General features: G+C 43.5%; 1 protein-coding gene and 3 non-coding genes across 6 annotated transcripts in view; 1 reads left to right on the top strand and 3 right to left on the bottom strand.

The window, feature by feature from the left end:
* Positions 1 to 4,018: 4,018 nt before the first annotated feature.
* TRNAE-CUC (transfer RNA glutamic acid (anticodon CUC)) lies at positions 4,019 to 4,090 on the bottom strand. The gene has a single exon. It is a non-coding gene; the product is annotated as a tRNA-Glu (tRNA).
* A 6,093-nt stretch (positions 4,091 to 10,183) lies between these two features.
* On the bottom strand, positions 10,184 to 10,255 carry TRNAE-CUC (transfer RNA glutamic acid (anticodon CUC)). The gene has a single exon. It is a non-coding gene; the product is annotated as a tRNA-Glu (tRNA).
* Positions 10,256 to 10,785: 530 nt separating this feature from the next.
* On the bottom strand, positions 10,786 to 10,896 carry TRNAL-CAA (transfer RNA leucine (anticodon CAA)). Its single transcript has 2 exons — positions 10,859 to 10,896; positions 10,786 to 10,831 (listed from the first exon to the last, which is right to left on the bottom strand). It is a non-coding gene; the product is annotated as a tRNA-Leu (tRNA).
* A 4,205-nt stretch (positions 10,897 to 15,101) lies between these two features.
* Positions 15,102 to 18,824, top strand: part of ZNF692 (zinc finger protein 692) — a 28,596-nt gene continuing 24,873 nt past the window's right edge. For 2 of the 3 annotated variants that reach the window (XM_060239275.1, XM_060239273.1), the window contains exon 1: positions 15,102 to 15,327. In XM_060239275.1, coding sequence (XP_060095258.1) covers positions 15,319 to 15,327 — 9 coding nt within the window. In that variant the 5' untranslated portion in view covers positions 15,102 to 15,318. The other variant, XM_060239274.1, reaches the window with a different exon arrangement.

Here is an 18,824-nt window from a genome sequence, read left to right as displayed (position 1 = left end):
GACTTGGGAGTGTTTAGTCTGGAGAAGAGGAGGTGGAGGGGAGACATGATTACTCTCTTTAAGTATCTGAAGAGCTGTCACTTAGAAGAGAGCAGGGAGCTGTTCCTGTTGTCAGCAGAGGAGAGGACTTGCAATAATGAGTTTAAATTACAGGCTGAAAGGTACCTGCTGGATATTAGGAAAACATTTTTTTAACAGTAAGAGTTGTTCAAAAGTGGAATCAGCTATCTGGGGAGGTGGTGAGCTCCCCCGACTGGCAATCTTTAAGTAATGGCTGGACAAACACTTGTCAGGGATGCTCTAGGCTGATCCTGGACTGAGCAGCAGTTGAACTAGATGGCCTCCATGGCCCCTTCCAGTTCTGTGATTCTATTATTCTTTTTATAAACTTGTGTTGTTTGGTCTCTGCCTCGGCTAGGTTAGTAAAATGTTTATACATCAACATCAAGGAAATTCATCCAATCCATCTGCCCTGTCTTTTTGATACTAAGCCCCAACACTGATTTTCAGTGTTTGTGCCAATGGTGTACTGTAGAGGCATCATGCAAGATTGCCACTCTCATGACCTGGGTCTGAGTCCTGGCTGGTTGTATTGCTGCTCCCTCTTGTTCTGCCTTTGCCAATCCAGGAGGCAGTGCAGAGAGAGCACACATTTCACAAGACCAGCTCCTTGGGCAAAAAAGAGGACAGATCTGGCTCCTATATGCATATGGCAGATTGAATTAGTGGTTCATAGGCTGCACAGCTCAGCTGTCTCATGACCAGGAACATCCCTTGATATGCTCAAACCACCATCCTCCTGGTTAACAGTGGGATGTGCCAGCCAATTGCACCACAGAGACCTGGCATATCTTGCTCTACAGCAGGTTTTGATGGACCTCCAGGAGGCAGGGTGGGGCAGCAACAGCTGGCTGCTGGGCAGACTGAGAAGTTCTGCCAGGGTAGCCAGCAGAATAAGGCAGCAGGAACATACTGGGCCCATAACCCAGAAGTTGATTTCCTTGCTGCTGTAGAGTCAGGTGATGTGTCTCACAGCAGACATTTCACTGACAATGGAACAATATGCCTGCCACTCTCAACAGTTCAGAACCTGGTCTGTAAAGAAATCTCAGGAGTCCAAGCAGCAAGGATGGTATGTCACCAGATGTCTGCAGAGGGGAGGTACAGGAGAAACTTCTGTCTGCTCCCTTTTCCCTTTACAAAGGCAAGCATTTCCTTCCTTTCAATGCCAATTCCCCCCCCCCCCCCACCGCAATGCAAAGTGCTCTCCCTATAAAAAGGCAGTCCAAGATAATTTCTAGTCTGGTTCCAGTAGAGTATTATGGCTTTTTTTGCCTTTGTGCAGCCAAGGCGTTATTTCTCACCAATGGCTCCCCCGCCCCCGGATACAGCTCCCTATGCTCCTTTGGCAACAGGGTCAGACCCCTCAGCTGTCTTCTCTGCCAGAAAAGATGCTGCAGGGAGCCATCCCACTCAAGGATGGGCTTGTTGACGGGTGGGCATCACTACCTCTGTTCCCTGGGCAGGGTGGGCTGCCAGCCTCCTTTTCTCTCCTGCCTCTCCAAAACAACTTGCAAAGACTTAGGGTTGACATCTTCAGGGCTGGAAATTCTTAAAGACTTGGGTGTGAAGCCTGTGGAAGGGCATGATCTGGGGAAGGGAGAGCAAGGTTTGGGCAAGGGAGTGGGGGCAGTGTGGTATGTCATAGAGCCCACATCCCAAAGAAGCCATGTTCTCCAAAGGAACTGACAACCAGGAGATCAGTTGTAATTCCAGGTTTCCAGGTGCCACCTGGAGGTTGGCAACCTTGATTTTGAAGAATTTCATCTAATTCAGAGGTGTCCACAAATGTGGTTTTCACAAGGTTCTATGAAGTAGTAATTAAGTGGATTCACACAGAGTGGGAAGGGGCCATAAAGGCCAACCCCCTGTTCAATGCAGGGTCAGCCTAGACATAACACAAGAGAAGCCATGTTGGATCAGGCCAATGGCCCATCCAGTCCAACACTCTGTGTCACACAGTGGCAAAAAATATATATATATATATATACACATACATACATACATACATACATATATATATACACACACACACACTGTGGCTAATAGCCACTGATGGACCTCTGCTCCATATTTTTATCTAAACCCCTCTTGAAGGTGGCCATGCTTGTGGCCGCCACCACCTCCTGTGGCAGTGAATTCCACATGTTAATCACCCTTTGGGTGAAGAAGTACTTCCTTTTATCTGTTTTAACCTGTCTGCTCAGCAATTTCATCCCTGACCATCCCTGACAAGTGTTTGTCCAGCTGCTGCTTAAAGACCGCCAGTGAGGGAGAGCCCAAGTAGCAAAGCTTACTGTAAAAAAAAAAAAAAGTTTTCCTAATATCCAGCTGGTACCTTTCTGCCTGTAATTTAAACTCATTATCACGGGTCCTCTCCTCTCCAACAGGAACAGCTCCCTGCCCTCCTCTAAGTGACAGCCTTCAAATACCTAAAGAAAGCAATCATGTCTCTCTCCCACTCCTTTCTCCAGACTGGACATTCCCAAGTCCCTCAGCCTTTCTTCATAGGGCTTGGTCTCTTTGCACAGTGTTTTGTTGAAATTTCTAACTTCCCAGATAAAATTTTGCATCTCTGTCAGATTTCAAATACTATGAAAATGATAAGACCCGTAAAACCACACCTGTGCTAGCCTCTGCTAGAACACCTTAGTTCTGCAACATACTTTAGTCAACAATCAATAATCACAGCAATAACAGTGTGGAAAAATGCTTTATGTGTTAGTAAAAACTGGACCATACTGGGACGCCCAGCTCTAACCATGATTAAAACGGTGGTAGTGATGAGAAGCTAGAAATTAATCCATTTTGAATGAGACTGTAAAGGAACAGAGGTAATGATTGTTGTATTGCTTATTGTCCATCATTCGGCGTCCGATGGAATAAGTTGCGCTGTCAATGATAAAGTACAGTCCATCAGTGAAAGATAATTTTTGAAATGAAGGATAAACCAGTGGACTGAACCGAGTGGACTTCTGGACATCCACATAATCTTGGACTTTATTACTTACCGTATCTCTTCACATTGTATTGTATGGTGTGTTTGGAATGCAGAATAATTTTTAGCAACACAAAGAGCATTTTTTCCACACTTTTTGCTGTGATTATTGATTATTGGCTAAATTGTGTTGCAGAACTAAGGAGTTCTAGTAGAGGATAGCCCAGGCACAGTTCCACCAGTCATCATTTTTGCTTACTAGATTTCAAATACTGCCAGGCATTGCTTAGTGTCTTCTGACTGACAGTTAATTGAATGGAAGTGAACTCTTAACAACCACAGCTTAAGCACTGCAGGTGGGGAAAAGTTCACTTTCGCAACAGGAAGACAACAATGAGGAAATGGAGCAAGAACAAATAACATTTTGAGCAGAAGTTTCAGAGTTGTGATTAAAAAATAACACAGAAGTCCAGTGACATCTTTCAAAACATATTTATTTCATTATGAGTTTGTGACTCACAGCTCACTTCTTCAGAGAAACCAATACAGTCTGTTAAAATGAAGTGGGAAAGATGCATACCCATTTATTGTCACCAGTTCTTGTATCTGTAGCATGTTTACTATACAGGAAGAATTTTTGTCTTTTAGTTTGTCTCCAAGCACCTTTAAAGCGCCATCCCACTCTTCCTTGATCCAACTGAATATCACATTTCTAGCATGCTACTTTTGGGAAGCTTTTGTGGTTTAAAGGTTTATTTGATTTTTTAAAATAATAAAAGTCAACAAACTAAGAGCCAAAATTAATACCCATGTAACAGAAGATTCCTTTTTTGTGTATTTTCGCTAGGCAATTCATCAGAGTTCTGTGTCCAGTGTTATGAATAATTTGCTTTTGAAAGACACAGAGTTGGGAAGCTACAAAATATATGCTAAATTAAATCGCTAAAGGCAAAATATATTTCGCAAGAGGCTTTAAAATCATATTAAAGCCCTATATTTTGCATGGAAAGAAAACACTAATTCCCTGACCGGGAATCGAACCCGGGCCGCGGCGGTGAGAGCGCCGAATCCTAACCACTAGACCACCAGGGAAGTCATGTGATAAGTTTTCCGACTGTTCCCCATATCTACTCCTTAGTCGACTTAACAGTATTCAAAACTCCTAAAACTATATGTAATAGGTTTATGTTGATCCTTTGCCGAAAATTGGCTTCTTTAGTTTCCACTCCACAGCAACAGACATAAAGTTAGATGCTTTCTTTCCTAGCTGTTGTATTTCCAGACTTGAAGTCACGAATGTACTTTCACACTTCGATTTAACTCTCTTCGCTACGAAAAGTTTCAAGACAAATATATACTTGTAAACCTGGGGAACATGACGTTCCAGTTAACATATCCTGGAAAGCTATTTGTGGAATGCTTTTTGCCTAGTCCTTTTTTTTTTCCTCCTATGGCGCAGATAAGTATTATCTACGTACGTGCGCGCTGGGTTTGGGGGAGGTTTCAGATAAATAAGAAAAGGAATTTTAAAAGGAAAACAAACGGAATCTACATTTCCTTTCGAAGAGCAAACAGAAGGGCAGGGAAAGAAGGAGGATCTAAGGTGGGCATTACCTCATCCCGCAGTCGTCAAAAGGACGACACTGGGATCAGCGCACCTGCGCAATCAGGCCTCTGGCCAATCACATTGTTTCCTTTCCAGTGCTCGGAAAAACTCCATATTCCATGTGCCTGCTGCCGCAGACTTCTCCTTAATAGGATATTTTCTTCTCGTGATGCTTCTACGCAACACACGGCTCTTTCTTTTCTCCGCCCCTCTCAGTGTTCTAACCACGCCCCCCCGTCTATCACCGGACTCTCCCATCTGCTTTTCCTTGCTAAATTGCTATAATCTTATATGATAGGCATTCAAAGGCGGGAGCTGTCTCTCTGACCTCGCCATTGGTTGGAACAAAGGCCCATAAAATACGTCACAAAGGACTATTAGGCATGTTGTGTTGGTCTGAAGCAACAGAATGAAGTTTTATTCAAGGTATAAGCTTATGTGTGTGTGTGAATACTTTATTGGTCTTAAAGGTGCCACTGGAGTCTTACTTTATTCTATTAGGCATTCCATCACTTATTCAAATCCGGGAAAACCTGTTGCTTGCTACCATCCCATACCTTGATATGGTCTTGTTAGAAAGTCTACAGTTCCTGTCAGTTCTAACATTAACAAATCCGTGGCCTTTGGTCCATTCTCTCTGGGCAGTGACTGAGTCATGTTTATATTGTGCACAACAGATTGCATAGGGCATTAGCAGCAACGCTTGGTGACAACAGCAGCTACAATTAGCAACTGCACACACACACACCCAAATGGAGAAAGGGGATGGATTGCATCAGATGTTTTCTATATCAGCTGCACTACAAATCTTTTTTGGGGAAATGCAGTTTCAAGATGCACCTAAGAGGCCATCAGCTTATCAGGTTGCAGATTAATGTCATTCTGTTGTTAGTCAACATTTTGTCTTAACTAGATTGTCAATGCCTGAACACCCCAATACCCTACCACAGGAGGGGAAAAAAACACTCAGAAACTTCCAGGAGTAATATCTGCCAACAACCCAGATTTATTGGAAGAACAAGATAACAAATACTGTTGTTGTTTTCCTTTGGGAAACCTCCTCATGGGCAATTCTTTCTTGTGTGATGTTTTGTTCTCTCTGCTTGGCCTCTGCTGGTTCTGGAAGTTACTTAGCACATCCTCTCCACGTAGTCCAATAGCTGTTTCCCATGGTATCTAAGGGCTGTTGTGGGTGAGGTTGGCGGCTTGCAAAAGGCAGATTCCAGGATTTCTTCTCTAGACTAAGAATATTCTTAAAAGATCTTTCTCCTGCTCTCTCCCTTCTTGGGGAAAGGGAAAGGACATTCCTCTATGCAGCAGCAGTCTCGCTGCTGGTGGGCTCAGCCGTGTGCTTGGCCAGCTCCCTGGCCATGGCCTCCTTCAAGACTGCTTGCACATCAGAGGGCTCGACGGTGGGTGGCTGGTTGTTTTGGTTCAGGCTCTCCACCTCCTTCGACATGTGGTCGTACACGTCCATCAGCAACGTCTTCATCAGTCCCCTGGCCTTGGTCTCCATGCGCACCTTTGGCATGTTCCGCAGGATCTTGGCGGCAAAGATCCGTGGGGAAGAGATGCTCAGCACTGTCCTGCTCCCCACCCTTGTGGCCTGGCGCTTCTTATGCCTCTTAGGCTGAAACCTCTTTTGTTTCCTTCTGGCCTGTTGACGCCTCTTCTGGGGCCTCTTTTTCCTCATCCTCCTGTTTTTCCTGTTGCCTTGGTGCCTGACAGCCATGATGATCTCTTCTCTCTCCGAGGGCCTGCTTTTGAATGTAGCTGGACTTTGCTGGGCATGGGCTATTATAGACAGCAGCATGCAAATGAAGGCACACCTAGTGAGTGTCCCTATTGGTGGCATCTGCCTTTGTTGCAGCTGAGCAACCATTGTTACGCTGAATGTGATTATGACCTATTCCAGGCTTGACTCAATTGTGAAGCTCAACTGTGCTGCAGATGGCTGGAAATATATTTGTTAAACAAATTCACAATTTATTTACAATTTTTTTCCAGCATATGGGGAATATTGGTTGAATATATCACACACAAACTTGGCTCCCAATAAAGACTCTTGACTATTTATATGAATAAACTGTTTTGTGAAATCTGTAACCTGCTCTCAACATTATGTATTTTTTTTATTTATTTACTTGATTTATACCCCGTCTTTCTTTCCAGTGGAGGCCCAGAGCGGCTCACATCATGACCCTCCCGTATTATCCACACAACAATCCTGTGAGATAGATTAGGCTGAGAGTGTGTTACTTGCAGTTACTGATGTAACTAACATGAATTTAAGCAGACTTTGGAGGATGGTGGAAGACAGGAGGGCCTGCATGGCTTGGTCTATGGGGTCAATTGTGCGACTGAACAACAACAACAAAAACTTATAGATTTAATATGAAAAATCAAATAAAGTATTAAAAACCCTGGTTAGCTCTTTTTTCATTAGTAACAAACTTTTTATTGTCTAAAAAACTAGTAAATCATAATTTTAAGCAGGTTCAGGGGCGCAGCTAGGTAACTAGAGTCTGAACTTATTGGAGGCCCTCTTCAGATGGTGCTTCCTGTTTTTCACATATTCCCTTCCATAGATTCATTAGACTGGACTTTAACCCCCAAATCTGATTGTGACTCTTCTGGTCATCTGTTTTATTTTGACACTGCAAAGCAATAGTAAAGCTGAGTGATATGTTTTCAGAGATTTTAGACCACTATTTGTCTGGGTGGACTTATCCACACCTTTGCTTGAGTTGCTCCTTTTGAAGGAGCTGTTCCTTTTAACAATTTTTTTTATACATAATGAGTCAGCATCCTCAGTCAGATGCTGGGCCCCTGATTGACCTGGCCAGGAGCCCTGCCAGTCTCTGACTTGTCAGCAGACAGCCCTCAGCCACTACTGTCTAGCGTCTCTCCCCCCACCCCTGGGTTTGGGCACTCTTCCTTCCCTTGGTGTGTGTCTCTGTGTGTGCATGGTTCTTCTCTCCCTTCTGTTCGTTTGTCAGAGACCTGGAGGAGACAACGGCAGCTGCCATTGCTGCTCAGCTGTTTGACCAGAGTAGGTTCTGCTTGGAAAAACCATGCCATACCATGCTTGCTGGCCAACTCACTGATTCCTTTCAGAGCTAGGCCTTCACTCAGTTTCTTAGGGTTGCCAACTCAGGTTTCAGAAATTCCTGGAGATTTGAGGGTGGAGAGTGGGGTTTAGGGAGGGAAAATGCCTTAGTAGGGTACAATCCAGTGCAGTTCACCTTCCAAAACAGTCATTTCCTCTAGGAGAAGTAGAATAAAATAAGTTGAGATCCAGTGTAATTCTAAGAGAACTCCAGCCCCCACCTGGAGGTTAGAAACATGGCTGTAGCCAGCAGGAGGGGCACACAGGACTCCTTCCCCTTTCAGTTTTGCAGGGCACCCATCCCAGGAGAGGCGGATGCACCTTTCAGGTACTGGAACACATGCCTGAAGGTGCTATGGCACTCCCAGCTCCCCCAGCCACTGCACCCTGAGGGCCAGCCTGCCGCTCTCTTCGCCCACCCATCTTCCTGCCCAGGTCCTCTTCTGGGGTGGGAAAGCAGATGAGAGGGAGAGCTGAGCGCCAGAGGAGAGAGCACGGGAGAAGAGGGAAAGCCAAGTGCAGACAGAGAATGAAATGGGGTTAAGGCGGGACAGAAGAGTCGAAGAAGATGAAGAGAAAAGATATTGGATTTATATCCCGCCCTTCACTCCGATGAGTCTCAGAGCGGCTCACAATCTCCTTTACCTTCCTCCCCCACAACAGTCACCCTGTGAGGTGGGTGGGGCTGGAGAGGGCTCTCACAGCAGCTGCCCTTTCAAGGACAACCTCTGCCAGAGCTATGGCTGACCCATGGCCATGCTAGCAGGTGCAAGTGGAGGAGTGGGGAATCAAACCCGGTTCTCCCAGATAAGAGTCCGCACACTTAACCATTACACCAAACCGGCTCCCCAGGTGAAGGGAAAGGAGAATCCTGAATGCCAAACACTGCTGGGAGAGATCTGCCCCACAGTTGACACTTCTGGCCCTTCCAAACCCATCAAGTGGACATTTGTTCCAGCTGCCTCCATGACACTGCTTTTGTCTGTCTCTGCCAGTTTGCTAGGCACACTACTGCAAAATTTAATTTAATTAACGACGACGCCCCCCCCCCCCTTACAGCGCCCTGCACCCTCTCTTGAGAACATTCCTGGCTACAGGGCTGGTTGAAAACCATATAAGTGCTACACACCCTCTGGGGCCATGGGCCAGTGGAATGCCCCTTGCCACCTCTTCAATTATAAGAAGAAAGGGAGAGAGCTTCAAAAATGGCCTGCCAAGGATGGAAAATGCTCCCAGAGCAGAGAACAATATGAACAGCTGGGAGCAGTGTTCCCTCTAAGCTGAGTTAGTGTGAGCTAACTCAGTTTTTTAGCCTTGGCTCACACATTTTTGTCTTAGCTCAGAGAAAATGGCCCCCGAGCAAACTAATGTATGTAGTAGCTCACAAATTTAATGCCAGTAACTCACAAAAGTAGAATTTTTGCTCACAAGACTCCACAGTTTAGAGAGGGAACACTGGCTGGGAATAAATTAAAAGGGACAATCCAGATTGCCCTATTTCCTCTCAGACCGATTGCCACTGAATCCTACACACTTGCAAATATATATTTTGAAATCTTTTGCTGTTGTTGTGACAAACAGTTTGTAGGTACCAACTGGCTGGGGAGGGAAGGTGGCATGGTAGAGTCCAATCTGGTCAAACTTTGACTGCTTCAGTAGGGTCGGTACTTGGAAGGGAGACCAGCAAAGAAGTCTGTGAAGAGGACGGTGGTGGCCAACCACCCACCTCTGCTTCTCGCCTTGAAAACCCCTTGCTGAGTCCAAAAGTTGACTGTGACTTGATGACACATATGAACAGCAATGAACCAACAGGGGAAAACATTTAAGTCATTTTCCGCCTCAAATTTTGCCAAATTTAAGATATGTGAAATTTCATTTCTTCTTTCATGGATCTCAATTTAAAGGCAGAAGCATTTTAACAAGATGTGGATTTTAGGATAATTTAGCTTGATAGTTACAGTGCACTATAGATGAGGAAACTGTTTTCCAGGTAGAAAAAGTACATAATGTGTAATACAGACTTTGAAAGTGAAGAAAAAATGGGTAGTGCTACAGTAATTTTATTAATAATTTCTATTGCATTGAAAATAAATTGAGTTTTTTAAAAATCAAAATGTACACTTAAATATTTCAAACAAACTGATATTCAAGACCAACCAAAGCATCAAATTCAAATCAGCTCATTTTAGGTAGAAGTTTCTTATACATTCTTTACTCATCATACAAGCAATTTCAATTCTTTACGCAGTATGATTTGACTAATTTTCCTTCTTCAACTAAAACATAAGGTTAGCATACAATGCTTCAAAAAGCAAATGCGGATTTCTGAAGTACACAAAAGCTTACTTTGTGAATAAAAGCTTGTTGGTCTTAAACGTGCTACTGCCTGGACTCCAACTTCGTTCTAGTGGAATGTACAATTTACGTTGTGAAAAGCAGAATAGTAAATTCAAAAAAATAAAAACAAATGTTCCCTGACCGGGAATCGAACCCGGGCCGCGGCGGTGAGAGCGCCGAATCCTAACCACTAGACCACCAGGGAAGCTGTATTAGTTAGTTCTAAATAGATGTATACAACGTATTCCCGCTACTATGTAACCTGCACAAATTCATTTAAATACCTTCACATGTAAAGAGCCAATTTATAGTTAAATAAAACTCCGTACAACTACTACTCCGTACAAATGCATTATGCAGACCAGCTGAATAAAGTCTCTTCTCTCGGAAGGAAGCCATAAGCACTGCGGAAGCAGAAGCTGCTTTTCGTTCCTAAGCCAAATTGTACCAGAAGCATAGATATTTTGCAATTCTAAAATTCAGTTTTAAAACATAACCCCATCGCACCCCAATTTAAGTTTTTTTTAATAAAATACTCTCAAAGTACTACTGGGAAACTTTAAAACCAAAGACCGGAAGCGTCGAAAGGAAATAAAACCTAAACCGGCTGTGGGAGGACCTAACACATATATAAAGATTTTATAGGGTTTTTCCTTTTAATTTCTGTGGTGTTAATTTTTAACTTTATGTAACTATTGGACATACATAATAGAAACGAAGGGGAAAAAATAGATGTGTCAGAAGTGGGATTTGAACCCACGCCTCCATACGGAGACCAGAACACCCAGAGCCTAGGGAAGGCTGAAGCCTTGAGTCTGGCGCCTTAGACCACTCGGCCATCCTGACACTCACATTCGAACGCTTTGAGCAAAGCAACCTAATTATTGCGGCTCTCAGCTTTCGCTACATAAGAACAAAGGTTGAGTTCCCAGCCACCTTTAAAGCCACGAAGTTTTACTCACGGTACAAGCTTTTGTGCGCATGCACACATTGATATTTTCCCCTTCCCTTCAACTTGCTAACTGCTTGACTTTCCACCAAAGAACAAACACAGCAACGACGTAGGGAGGGCCGGGTCCCCCTGCCAATGACCTACTTCAAAAGGGAGTAGTCCTAATCCCTTAGGTGGAAGGGCTTTAGATCGGAGACCACTTGAATAGGTATAATAAGGGGGTATAATAAGTTTTGTGCTACGTGAGAGACAAGTTTAGCATAAATTATTTACTGTGCTCTACAGCCCATTTCGCTCATCTGATAAAGTGGGCACTAGCCCACAAAAACTTAGGCTAGGGAAAAAATTGGTTCTAGATCACTTTAAATGGATTCTTGTGAATTCATATGACATACACTGGGATAACACCCAAACTACCTCATGTTGCAGGACCATAATGCCCACGGACACCACCGTAAAACTGATTTTGTGGCACTTCCAAGGAGGAAAAAAAAAAATAGATCCAAAGCATGAGTCCTTGTGGATCCTCACAGTTTTTACACAGAGTCCACTGAAATCAACTGTCAAATCACCGATCACATTAATGTACCACAGAAACATGGATTCAATGCTTCATGGGACCACAGGACACAAGAATATAGATTAACAGATGCTAATCTTTATGAATTTAAAATAAATTCCTTCAATATTCACTGTGAAATCATTGCAACCTGGATCCATGCCACCATAACATTGAGACTAGACAACTGTAATGTACTCTGCTTAGGTTTCCACATCCACAAAATGCATCACAGAAAGTGGTAGGTTATATGGAGCCACTGTGGTGTACTCTAAAGGTCAACCCAGATATCTTGGTGATATAAACCTGATGGCTGTGGTTCAATGGCTGAAAGTGCACAAACTGAAACGGAGCCCAGGCAAGACAGACCTAATGCTGGGTTGGGAGCCTGATGTTGCACTTCCTATTTTTCATAGGGTTCAACTGGCTCTAACTGATCAGTTAAGAGCCTATGAATTATACGCGACCCAGCATGACAGTTGGAGAACCAAGTTAATTCAGCTGCAAAACCTGCTTTTTCTCCAACTCAGGAAGATGGCCCTCCACCTTGACGTGGCTGATCTGGCCACCTAGATCCATGCTACTGGAACATTGAGATTAGACAACTGTAATAAACTCTACAAAGGTCTCCTTTTGAAATTGACTTAGAGATTCCAGTTGGTGAAGAATGCTGCAACTCCATTGCTATCGGGAGCTAGGCACAGCATGCGCACCCATTCTGCAGTCACTCCATTGGCTGCCCATTAGTGACCAAGCTCCATTAAAGGTATTGAGCATCATATACAAAGGCCTTCATGGCCTTGGACTCTCATATTTGCAACAATGCCTCTCCACCTATGCCCCACTGCAATGACTTTGCTCATCTGGGACAGGCCTTCTGCAGTAACTACTCTGCAGATCAGCAAAAATGACTGCCTTCTCTGTAGTGGCCCCCCTTGTGAAATGGCCTGCCTCAGAAAGTCAGGAAGGCTCTCATGCTACTGGCATTTCAAAAAAATTACATAAAACAGAATTGCTCAGGAGGCCATTTTTTATAAATGAAATAGGGCTACATCATAACAGATTGGTCTGAGAAAATATACTGTGTTTCTACTGATGCAATACTATGTTCTGCACTGTTTAACTGTCATGTTTAATTCTCATGCTTTGTTTAGACAACAGATCCATTTCAAAATTCTGTAATTCCTAGTCTTATCATATTGCTTATTAGATGCATCATCCTACTGATTGCAGTGATTTATGTTGTATAATAAGAACATAAGAGAAGCCATGTTGGATCAGGCCAATGGTCCATCCAGTCAAACACTCTGTGTCACACAGTGGCCCAAAAAATTATATATGTGTACATATATACATATATACACACACACATATATACACACACTGTGGTGAATAGCCACTGATGGACCTCTGCTCCATATTTTTTATCTAACCCCCTCTTGAAGCTGTCTATGCTTGTAGTCGCCACCACCTCCTGTGGCAGTGAATTCCACATGTTAATCACCCTTTGGGTGAAGAAGTACTTCCTTTTATCTGTTTTAACCCGACTGCTCAGCAATTTTATCGAATGCCCATGAGTTCTTGTATTGTGAGAAAGGGAGAAAATTACTTCTTTCTCTACTTTCTCCAACCCATGCATAATCTTGTAAACCTCTATCATGTCACCTCGCAGTCAACGTTTCTCCAAGCTAAAGAGCCCCGAGCGTTTCAACCTTTCTTCATAGGGAAAGTGTTCCAACCCTTTAATCATTCTAGTTGCCCTTTTCTGGACTTTTTCCAATGCTATAAAAATGCAGATTCAGCACTTCACCATGTGCACAACCATGTATTCGAGGCATGGATCTTCATGAATTTTCACAATTTTAATTAAGTCCTCTGCAATTCAAATCACCACCATTTAATTTTTCTTCAAAGTGACTTTAGAAATGCAGTGTTCTGTAGGCATGGATGTGATGTGGGCTATGTGCATATAACAAACTTGGGCCATCAGCCTAAAGAAATTATACATAATCAAGAACATTCTTATCTTGAATCTAAAGCTTATACTGCTACAATGTCCAAATGTGTTCAATGCATGATTTTTGCAATGTAATCTGGCACAGATGTGAGCGGTGATTAAATGATGGGCTTGGAGTGTTTCCAATCCATATTTAAGTAATGAGAGGGCAAGCCTGCAGTGTGTGATTTTGCATCATGATTTTGAAGCAATTAATTTCTGAATGAAAACTGTGGGCACAGATGTGAGCTGTAATTAATTGTTAGCATAGCAACAGCTGTGGAACACACATAGGTCTGTGCTTTAAGTCAGTATTTTACTGAATAAGTAAAATGAGGAGCAGCAAAACTGGCAACATCTGTGGGGATCCATGAAAGGATCTATTCTTTTGCCATGGCAAGACCATGAAGTTTTGTGCAAGATCAATGCAGTTTGTGTAAAAAGATGTGTGATAAGATTGTGGATTTCCCATGGGAGTAAAAATCCATGATTTTGCTCTCCAAGGCACTGAGGCACTCTGTATATATGCATTATGTTTCATTTCATTATCAGTTTCAGGGGACTCTGTTAAATCCATGAGAATTACCTTAGAGCCATATTTTTTGGGCCAGAGCAGAACTGTGAAGCAGCAGACCCACATTTTTACAGAGCAGTCCAAGCTTAGGTGATGTCATGTGAAAACTGTGAGGATCCATGTCTTGATCCACCTTATTGTACTGTACCATGAAGCAACTGGATTTTTATAAGCAGCCCAGGGACATGCCCTGTGAATGGATGACTGTGAACTTTGGGTGACTGCTTGCAAAAAAATCACAATAAATGATGTTCTGAATCCATGTTTTTGCACTACAGCAGGCCTATGAAGCACTGGATCTGTCATTTTTCCAATGTATTTATTTATTTTATTTAAAGTCCACCTTCCTTACCGACACTCAAGGCAGATTACAAAATTTAACACAATAGGAACAGTGTAAGACATATAATAAAACATGTAATAAACATAGCCTGTATATGGAACTGATCTGTGATTTTAACCCCCCCCCCTCCAAACCCTCGAAGAGCATGAGAATCCATGTAAACGTCATTTTTACCTACCTATATTTAAATTATATAAAAACACTGATTGTTCGAATGGGGTGCAATCCTAAGGAAAGCGTGTGCTTTTCTCAACCAGAAAAACTAGTGCTACTACTGTGGCTATCTATCTGGAATTACAGCCAGGGAAAGATGCTGTTCATTTTGTTTTTCTTTGTGGGCTGAAAACAGACTTGGGGTGGGGAATGAGAACCAGATTAAGGAAAGATCTAACATCATGATCTACGAAAGTAAGTACGGATTCCATCGTTCCCTGGTCTTGAAGCCACCACGAGGGGAGCAGTAAAGTGCTCTCTGCCTGAAAACTTTTACAGTCCTCAGCGCACTAACACAGCTCAGGCCGGCTGAACTACAACTCCCATCATAGGCTGGGATCCAGAAAACCATCGGTCGAGAGCTGGGAGAAATGCGCACGCGCACAAGGTCAAAACGCTTTCTTCCTACTCAGCTGCCATATTCCGCCGCTCTTCCTCTCCAGTGAAGGCTAAGGGTGGGAAGCTCAGGGGGGAGAAATCATCCCTCTTAAAGGGGCCACGGTGCGTGCGATGTGGGCCCCACTTCTTGGATAAATAAGGGGGCCTGCGCAAATGTAAGATTAGCGCTTCCCGCACCAACGAAAATGGACTCACTGACGGCGAGAAGTCCCGTGCTTCAAGACGAAGCTTGATGGAAACGGTTGGTGGGGGAGGAGGGGCGCGCAAGTAACGGAAAGAAACGACACTCCAACGGCGCCTGCCGCTGCGCGCTGCCCTCTGATTTGCCAGAGCCTGGGAAGGCAGGTAGTTATTGGTTCGAGGGAGAGAGGTGGGAATATAAGAAGGGCGGGTGGAGATTGGAAAGGGGCGTGGCTTTGAGGATGGGGGCGTGGCTAGAAGGGGAGGTTTGAGGCATGGAAATAATTTTGGAGCGAGTGTGAGCGCTTCAAATATTGGGAGCTCTAAGAAATATGCAGTTTCTCCTTTAAAGTCCTTATTGGTTAGTTAGGATTTCACTATACTGCACCAATCAAGGTCACTGCTGCCCATTCCAAATTCATCTAGTGCTAGGGGCTGTACAGGGCATGGAAGTGACACAGTCAACTTCCAGGATACCTGCAAAAAAAGGGCCAGAACAAAAAAACAATATAATAACCAGATCAAGAAAAATCAAAGAAACAGCTGATGCAATGAGAAAATAATGTATTCAGCTTTAAAACCCCTATGCATTTTGCCTACATCTGCAATAGACACCATTTTTTACTATTGGGATATCAGTGTATTAACTATATTTCTTATATATTGAACTGCCAGTTTTTTAAATTTTTAAATTTATGTTTAGTTTAGATTATAAAAGTTAAAAGATAACAGTAGTCCCCTGTGCAAGCACCAGCCGTTTCCAACTTTGCGGTGATGTTGCATCATGACATTTTCACGACAGACTTTTTACGGGGTGGTTTGCCATTGCCTTCCCCTGTCCTCTACACCTTTCCCCCAGCAAGCTGGGTACTCATTTTACCGACCTCGGAAGGATGGAAGGCTGAGTCATCCTTGAGCCGGCTACCTGAACCCAGCTTCTGCCAGGATTGAACTCATGTCGTGAGCAGAGAGTTTGGACTGCAGTATTGCAGCTTTACCACACTGTGCCACGGGATGTAGATGATACGTTGCTCTATTATTACTTTTCACATTTGCTTAAATTTGTATATTTTTACAGATCCAGTGAAGCACAAGTGAAATGCACAGGGCTGGGGTTGCCATCCTTTTTGAGCCTGTGGGTGCCATTGGAATTCTGACACAGTATGGTGGGCATGCCCTGACCTAGATCCCCCAGGCTAACCTGTTCTTGTTAGATCTTAGAAGCTAAGCAGGGTCTGCCCTGGTTAGTATTGGGATGGGAGACCTCCAAGGATTTTAGTTGTGAGACAGGCAATGGCAAACCAGCTCTGAATATCTCTTGCTTTGAAGACCCTACAGGTCACCATGAGTTGGTTGCAACTTGATGGCAAAAAAAATGGACACAACCACAAAATGACTGCTGCAAGCCTATCTGGCAAGAAAGTGAAATTGTAACAGGTAATGAAGAGGGGGCGGAACTGCTCAATTCCGACTTTTCCTCAGTCTTCTCTTCTGAGGGAAACGGTGCTCAACATGGCAAAAACAGAACATATAAGGAGGGTATGAAGTTCCAACCTAGAATCAGCATAGGAGTAGTACATAAACACCTAGTTTCTTTAAATGAAACTAAGTCCTCAGGGCCAGATGAATTGCATCCAAGGGTTCTAAAAGAGCTTGCAGATGTAATTTCTGAGCCTCTGTCTATTATTTTTGAGAATTCTTGGAGAACAGGAGAGGTGCCGGAAGATTGGAGGCGGGCAAATGTTGTCCCCATCTTCAAGAAGGGGAAAAAGGACGATCTGGGTAACTACCGACCTGTCAGCTTGACATCTATACCTGGAAAAGTTTTAGAACAAATCATCAAACAGTCAGTCCTCAAACATTTAGAAAGAATGGATGTCATTACTTAGAGTCAGCATGGTTTTCTCAAGAACAAGTCATGTCAGACTAACCTTATCTCTTTTTTTGAGAAAGTGACTACCTTGCTGGATCAGAGGAATGCTATAGACATTGTTTATCTTGATTTCAGTAAGGCTTTTAATAAAGTTCCACATACTATCCTTGTTGACAAGTTGGTAAAATGTGGTTTGGATCCTGTTACCGTTAGGTAGATCTGTAACTGGTTGACAGATCGCACCCAAAGAGTGCTTGTGAATGGTTCCTCATTCTCTTGGAGAGGAGTGACTAGTGGAGTGCCTCAAGGATCTGTCCTGGGACCTGTTTTGTTCAACATCTTTATAAATGATTTGGATGAAGGAATAGAGGGAATGCTTATTAAATTTGCAGATGATACTAAACTGGGAGGAACAGAAGAAGACAGAAACAGGATACAGGATGACCTTGACAGGCTGGAAAACTGGGCTAAAAGCAATGAAATGAATTTTAACAGGGATAACTGTAAAGTTCTGCATTTAGGTAGGAAAAATCCAATGCATGGTTATAGGATGGGTGAGACTTGTCTTAGCAGTAGTATGTGCGAAAAGGATCTAGGGGTCTTAGTGGATAACATGAGTCAACAGTGTGATGCGGTGGCTAAAAAGGCAAATGCAATTTTGGGCTGTATCAACAGAAGTATAGTGTCCAGATCACGTGATGTGATAGTATCGCTTTACTCTGCTCTGGTAAGACCTCAGCTGGAGTATTGTGTTCAGTTTTGGGCACCACATTTTAAAAAGGATATAGACAAGCTGGAACAGGTCCAGAGGACGGCGACAAAGATGGTGAGGGGTCTGGAGACCAAGTCCTATGAGGGAAGGTTGAAGGAGCTGGGAATGTTTAGCTTGGAGAGGAGGTACCCATCTTCAAGTACTTGAAGGGCTGTTATATAGAGGAGGGTGTGGAATTGTTTTCTGTGGCCCTGGAAGGTAGGACCAGAACCAGTGGGTTGAAATTAAATCAAAAGAGTTTGCAGCTCAACATTAGGAAGAACGTCCTGACCATTAGAGCGATTCCTCAGTGGAACAGGCTTCCTTGGGAGGTGTTGGGTTCTCCTTCCTTGGAGGTTTTTAAACAGAGGCTAGATGGCCATCTGACAGCAAAAAAGATCCTGTGAATTTAGGGGGAGGTATTTGTGAGTTTCCTGCATTGTGCAGGGGGTTGGACTAGATGACCCTAGAGGTCCCTTCCAGCTCTATGATTCTACGGTCACAGGGTGAAGAGCCTTGTGCTGTGGCAGCAGCTGCTGCCAAATCAACATACTAAAAAATCTGCACAGCCAATCAAATCTCCATTAGCCAGTCTGAAGCCTTGCTGGGCAAAAGCCTCACCTCTGCCTCCTCACTTTCTAAAAACATTTGGTGAGCACCAGGAAAGGTGTCACAACTGCCCACATTTGGAACTGCTGGGATAGGGTTTGCCAGACAGAATGCATTATTCTTCCTACTGCACCAAGTGGTTCTTTGCTTTATTGGCTTCCAGCATGGCAAGTTTCCATTTGTGTTAGCTGAGTTGATGCCATTTTGCTGGTATTGTTCATGCACCTTTAAGCCAACATTGAGAAATAAAGTAAAAAGATTTTTTCATGGCCTAGGGATAGGAAGGAAAGTTTCACCTGTAGAATTTCTGCATGCCAGATGGCTG

Source organism: Heteronotia binoei, chromosome 5 (assembly GCF_032191835.1).
Source record: "Heteronotia binoei isolate CCM8104 ecotype False Entrance Well chromosome 5, APGP_CSIRO_Hbin_v1, whole genome shotgun sequence".
Taxonomy (NCBI): Eukaryota; Metazoa; Chordata; class Lepidosauria; order Squamata; family Gekkonidae; genus Heteronotia; species Heteronotia binoei.
This window is presented reverse-complemented; position numbering and strand designations above follow the sequence as displayed.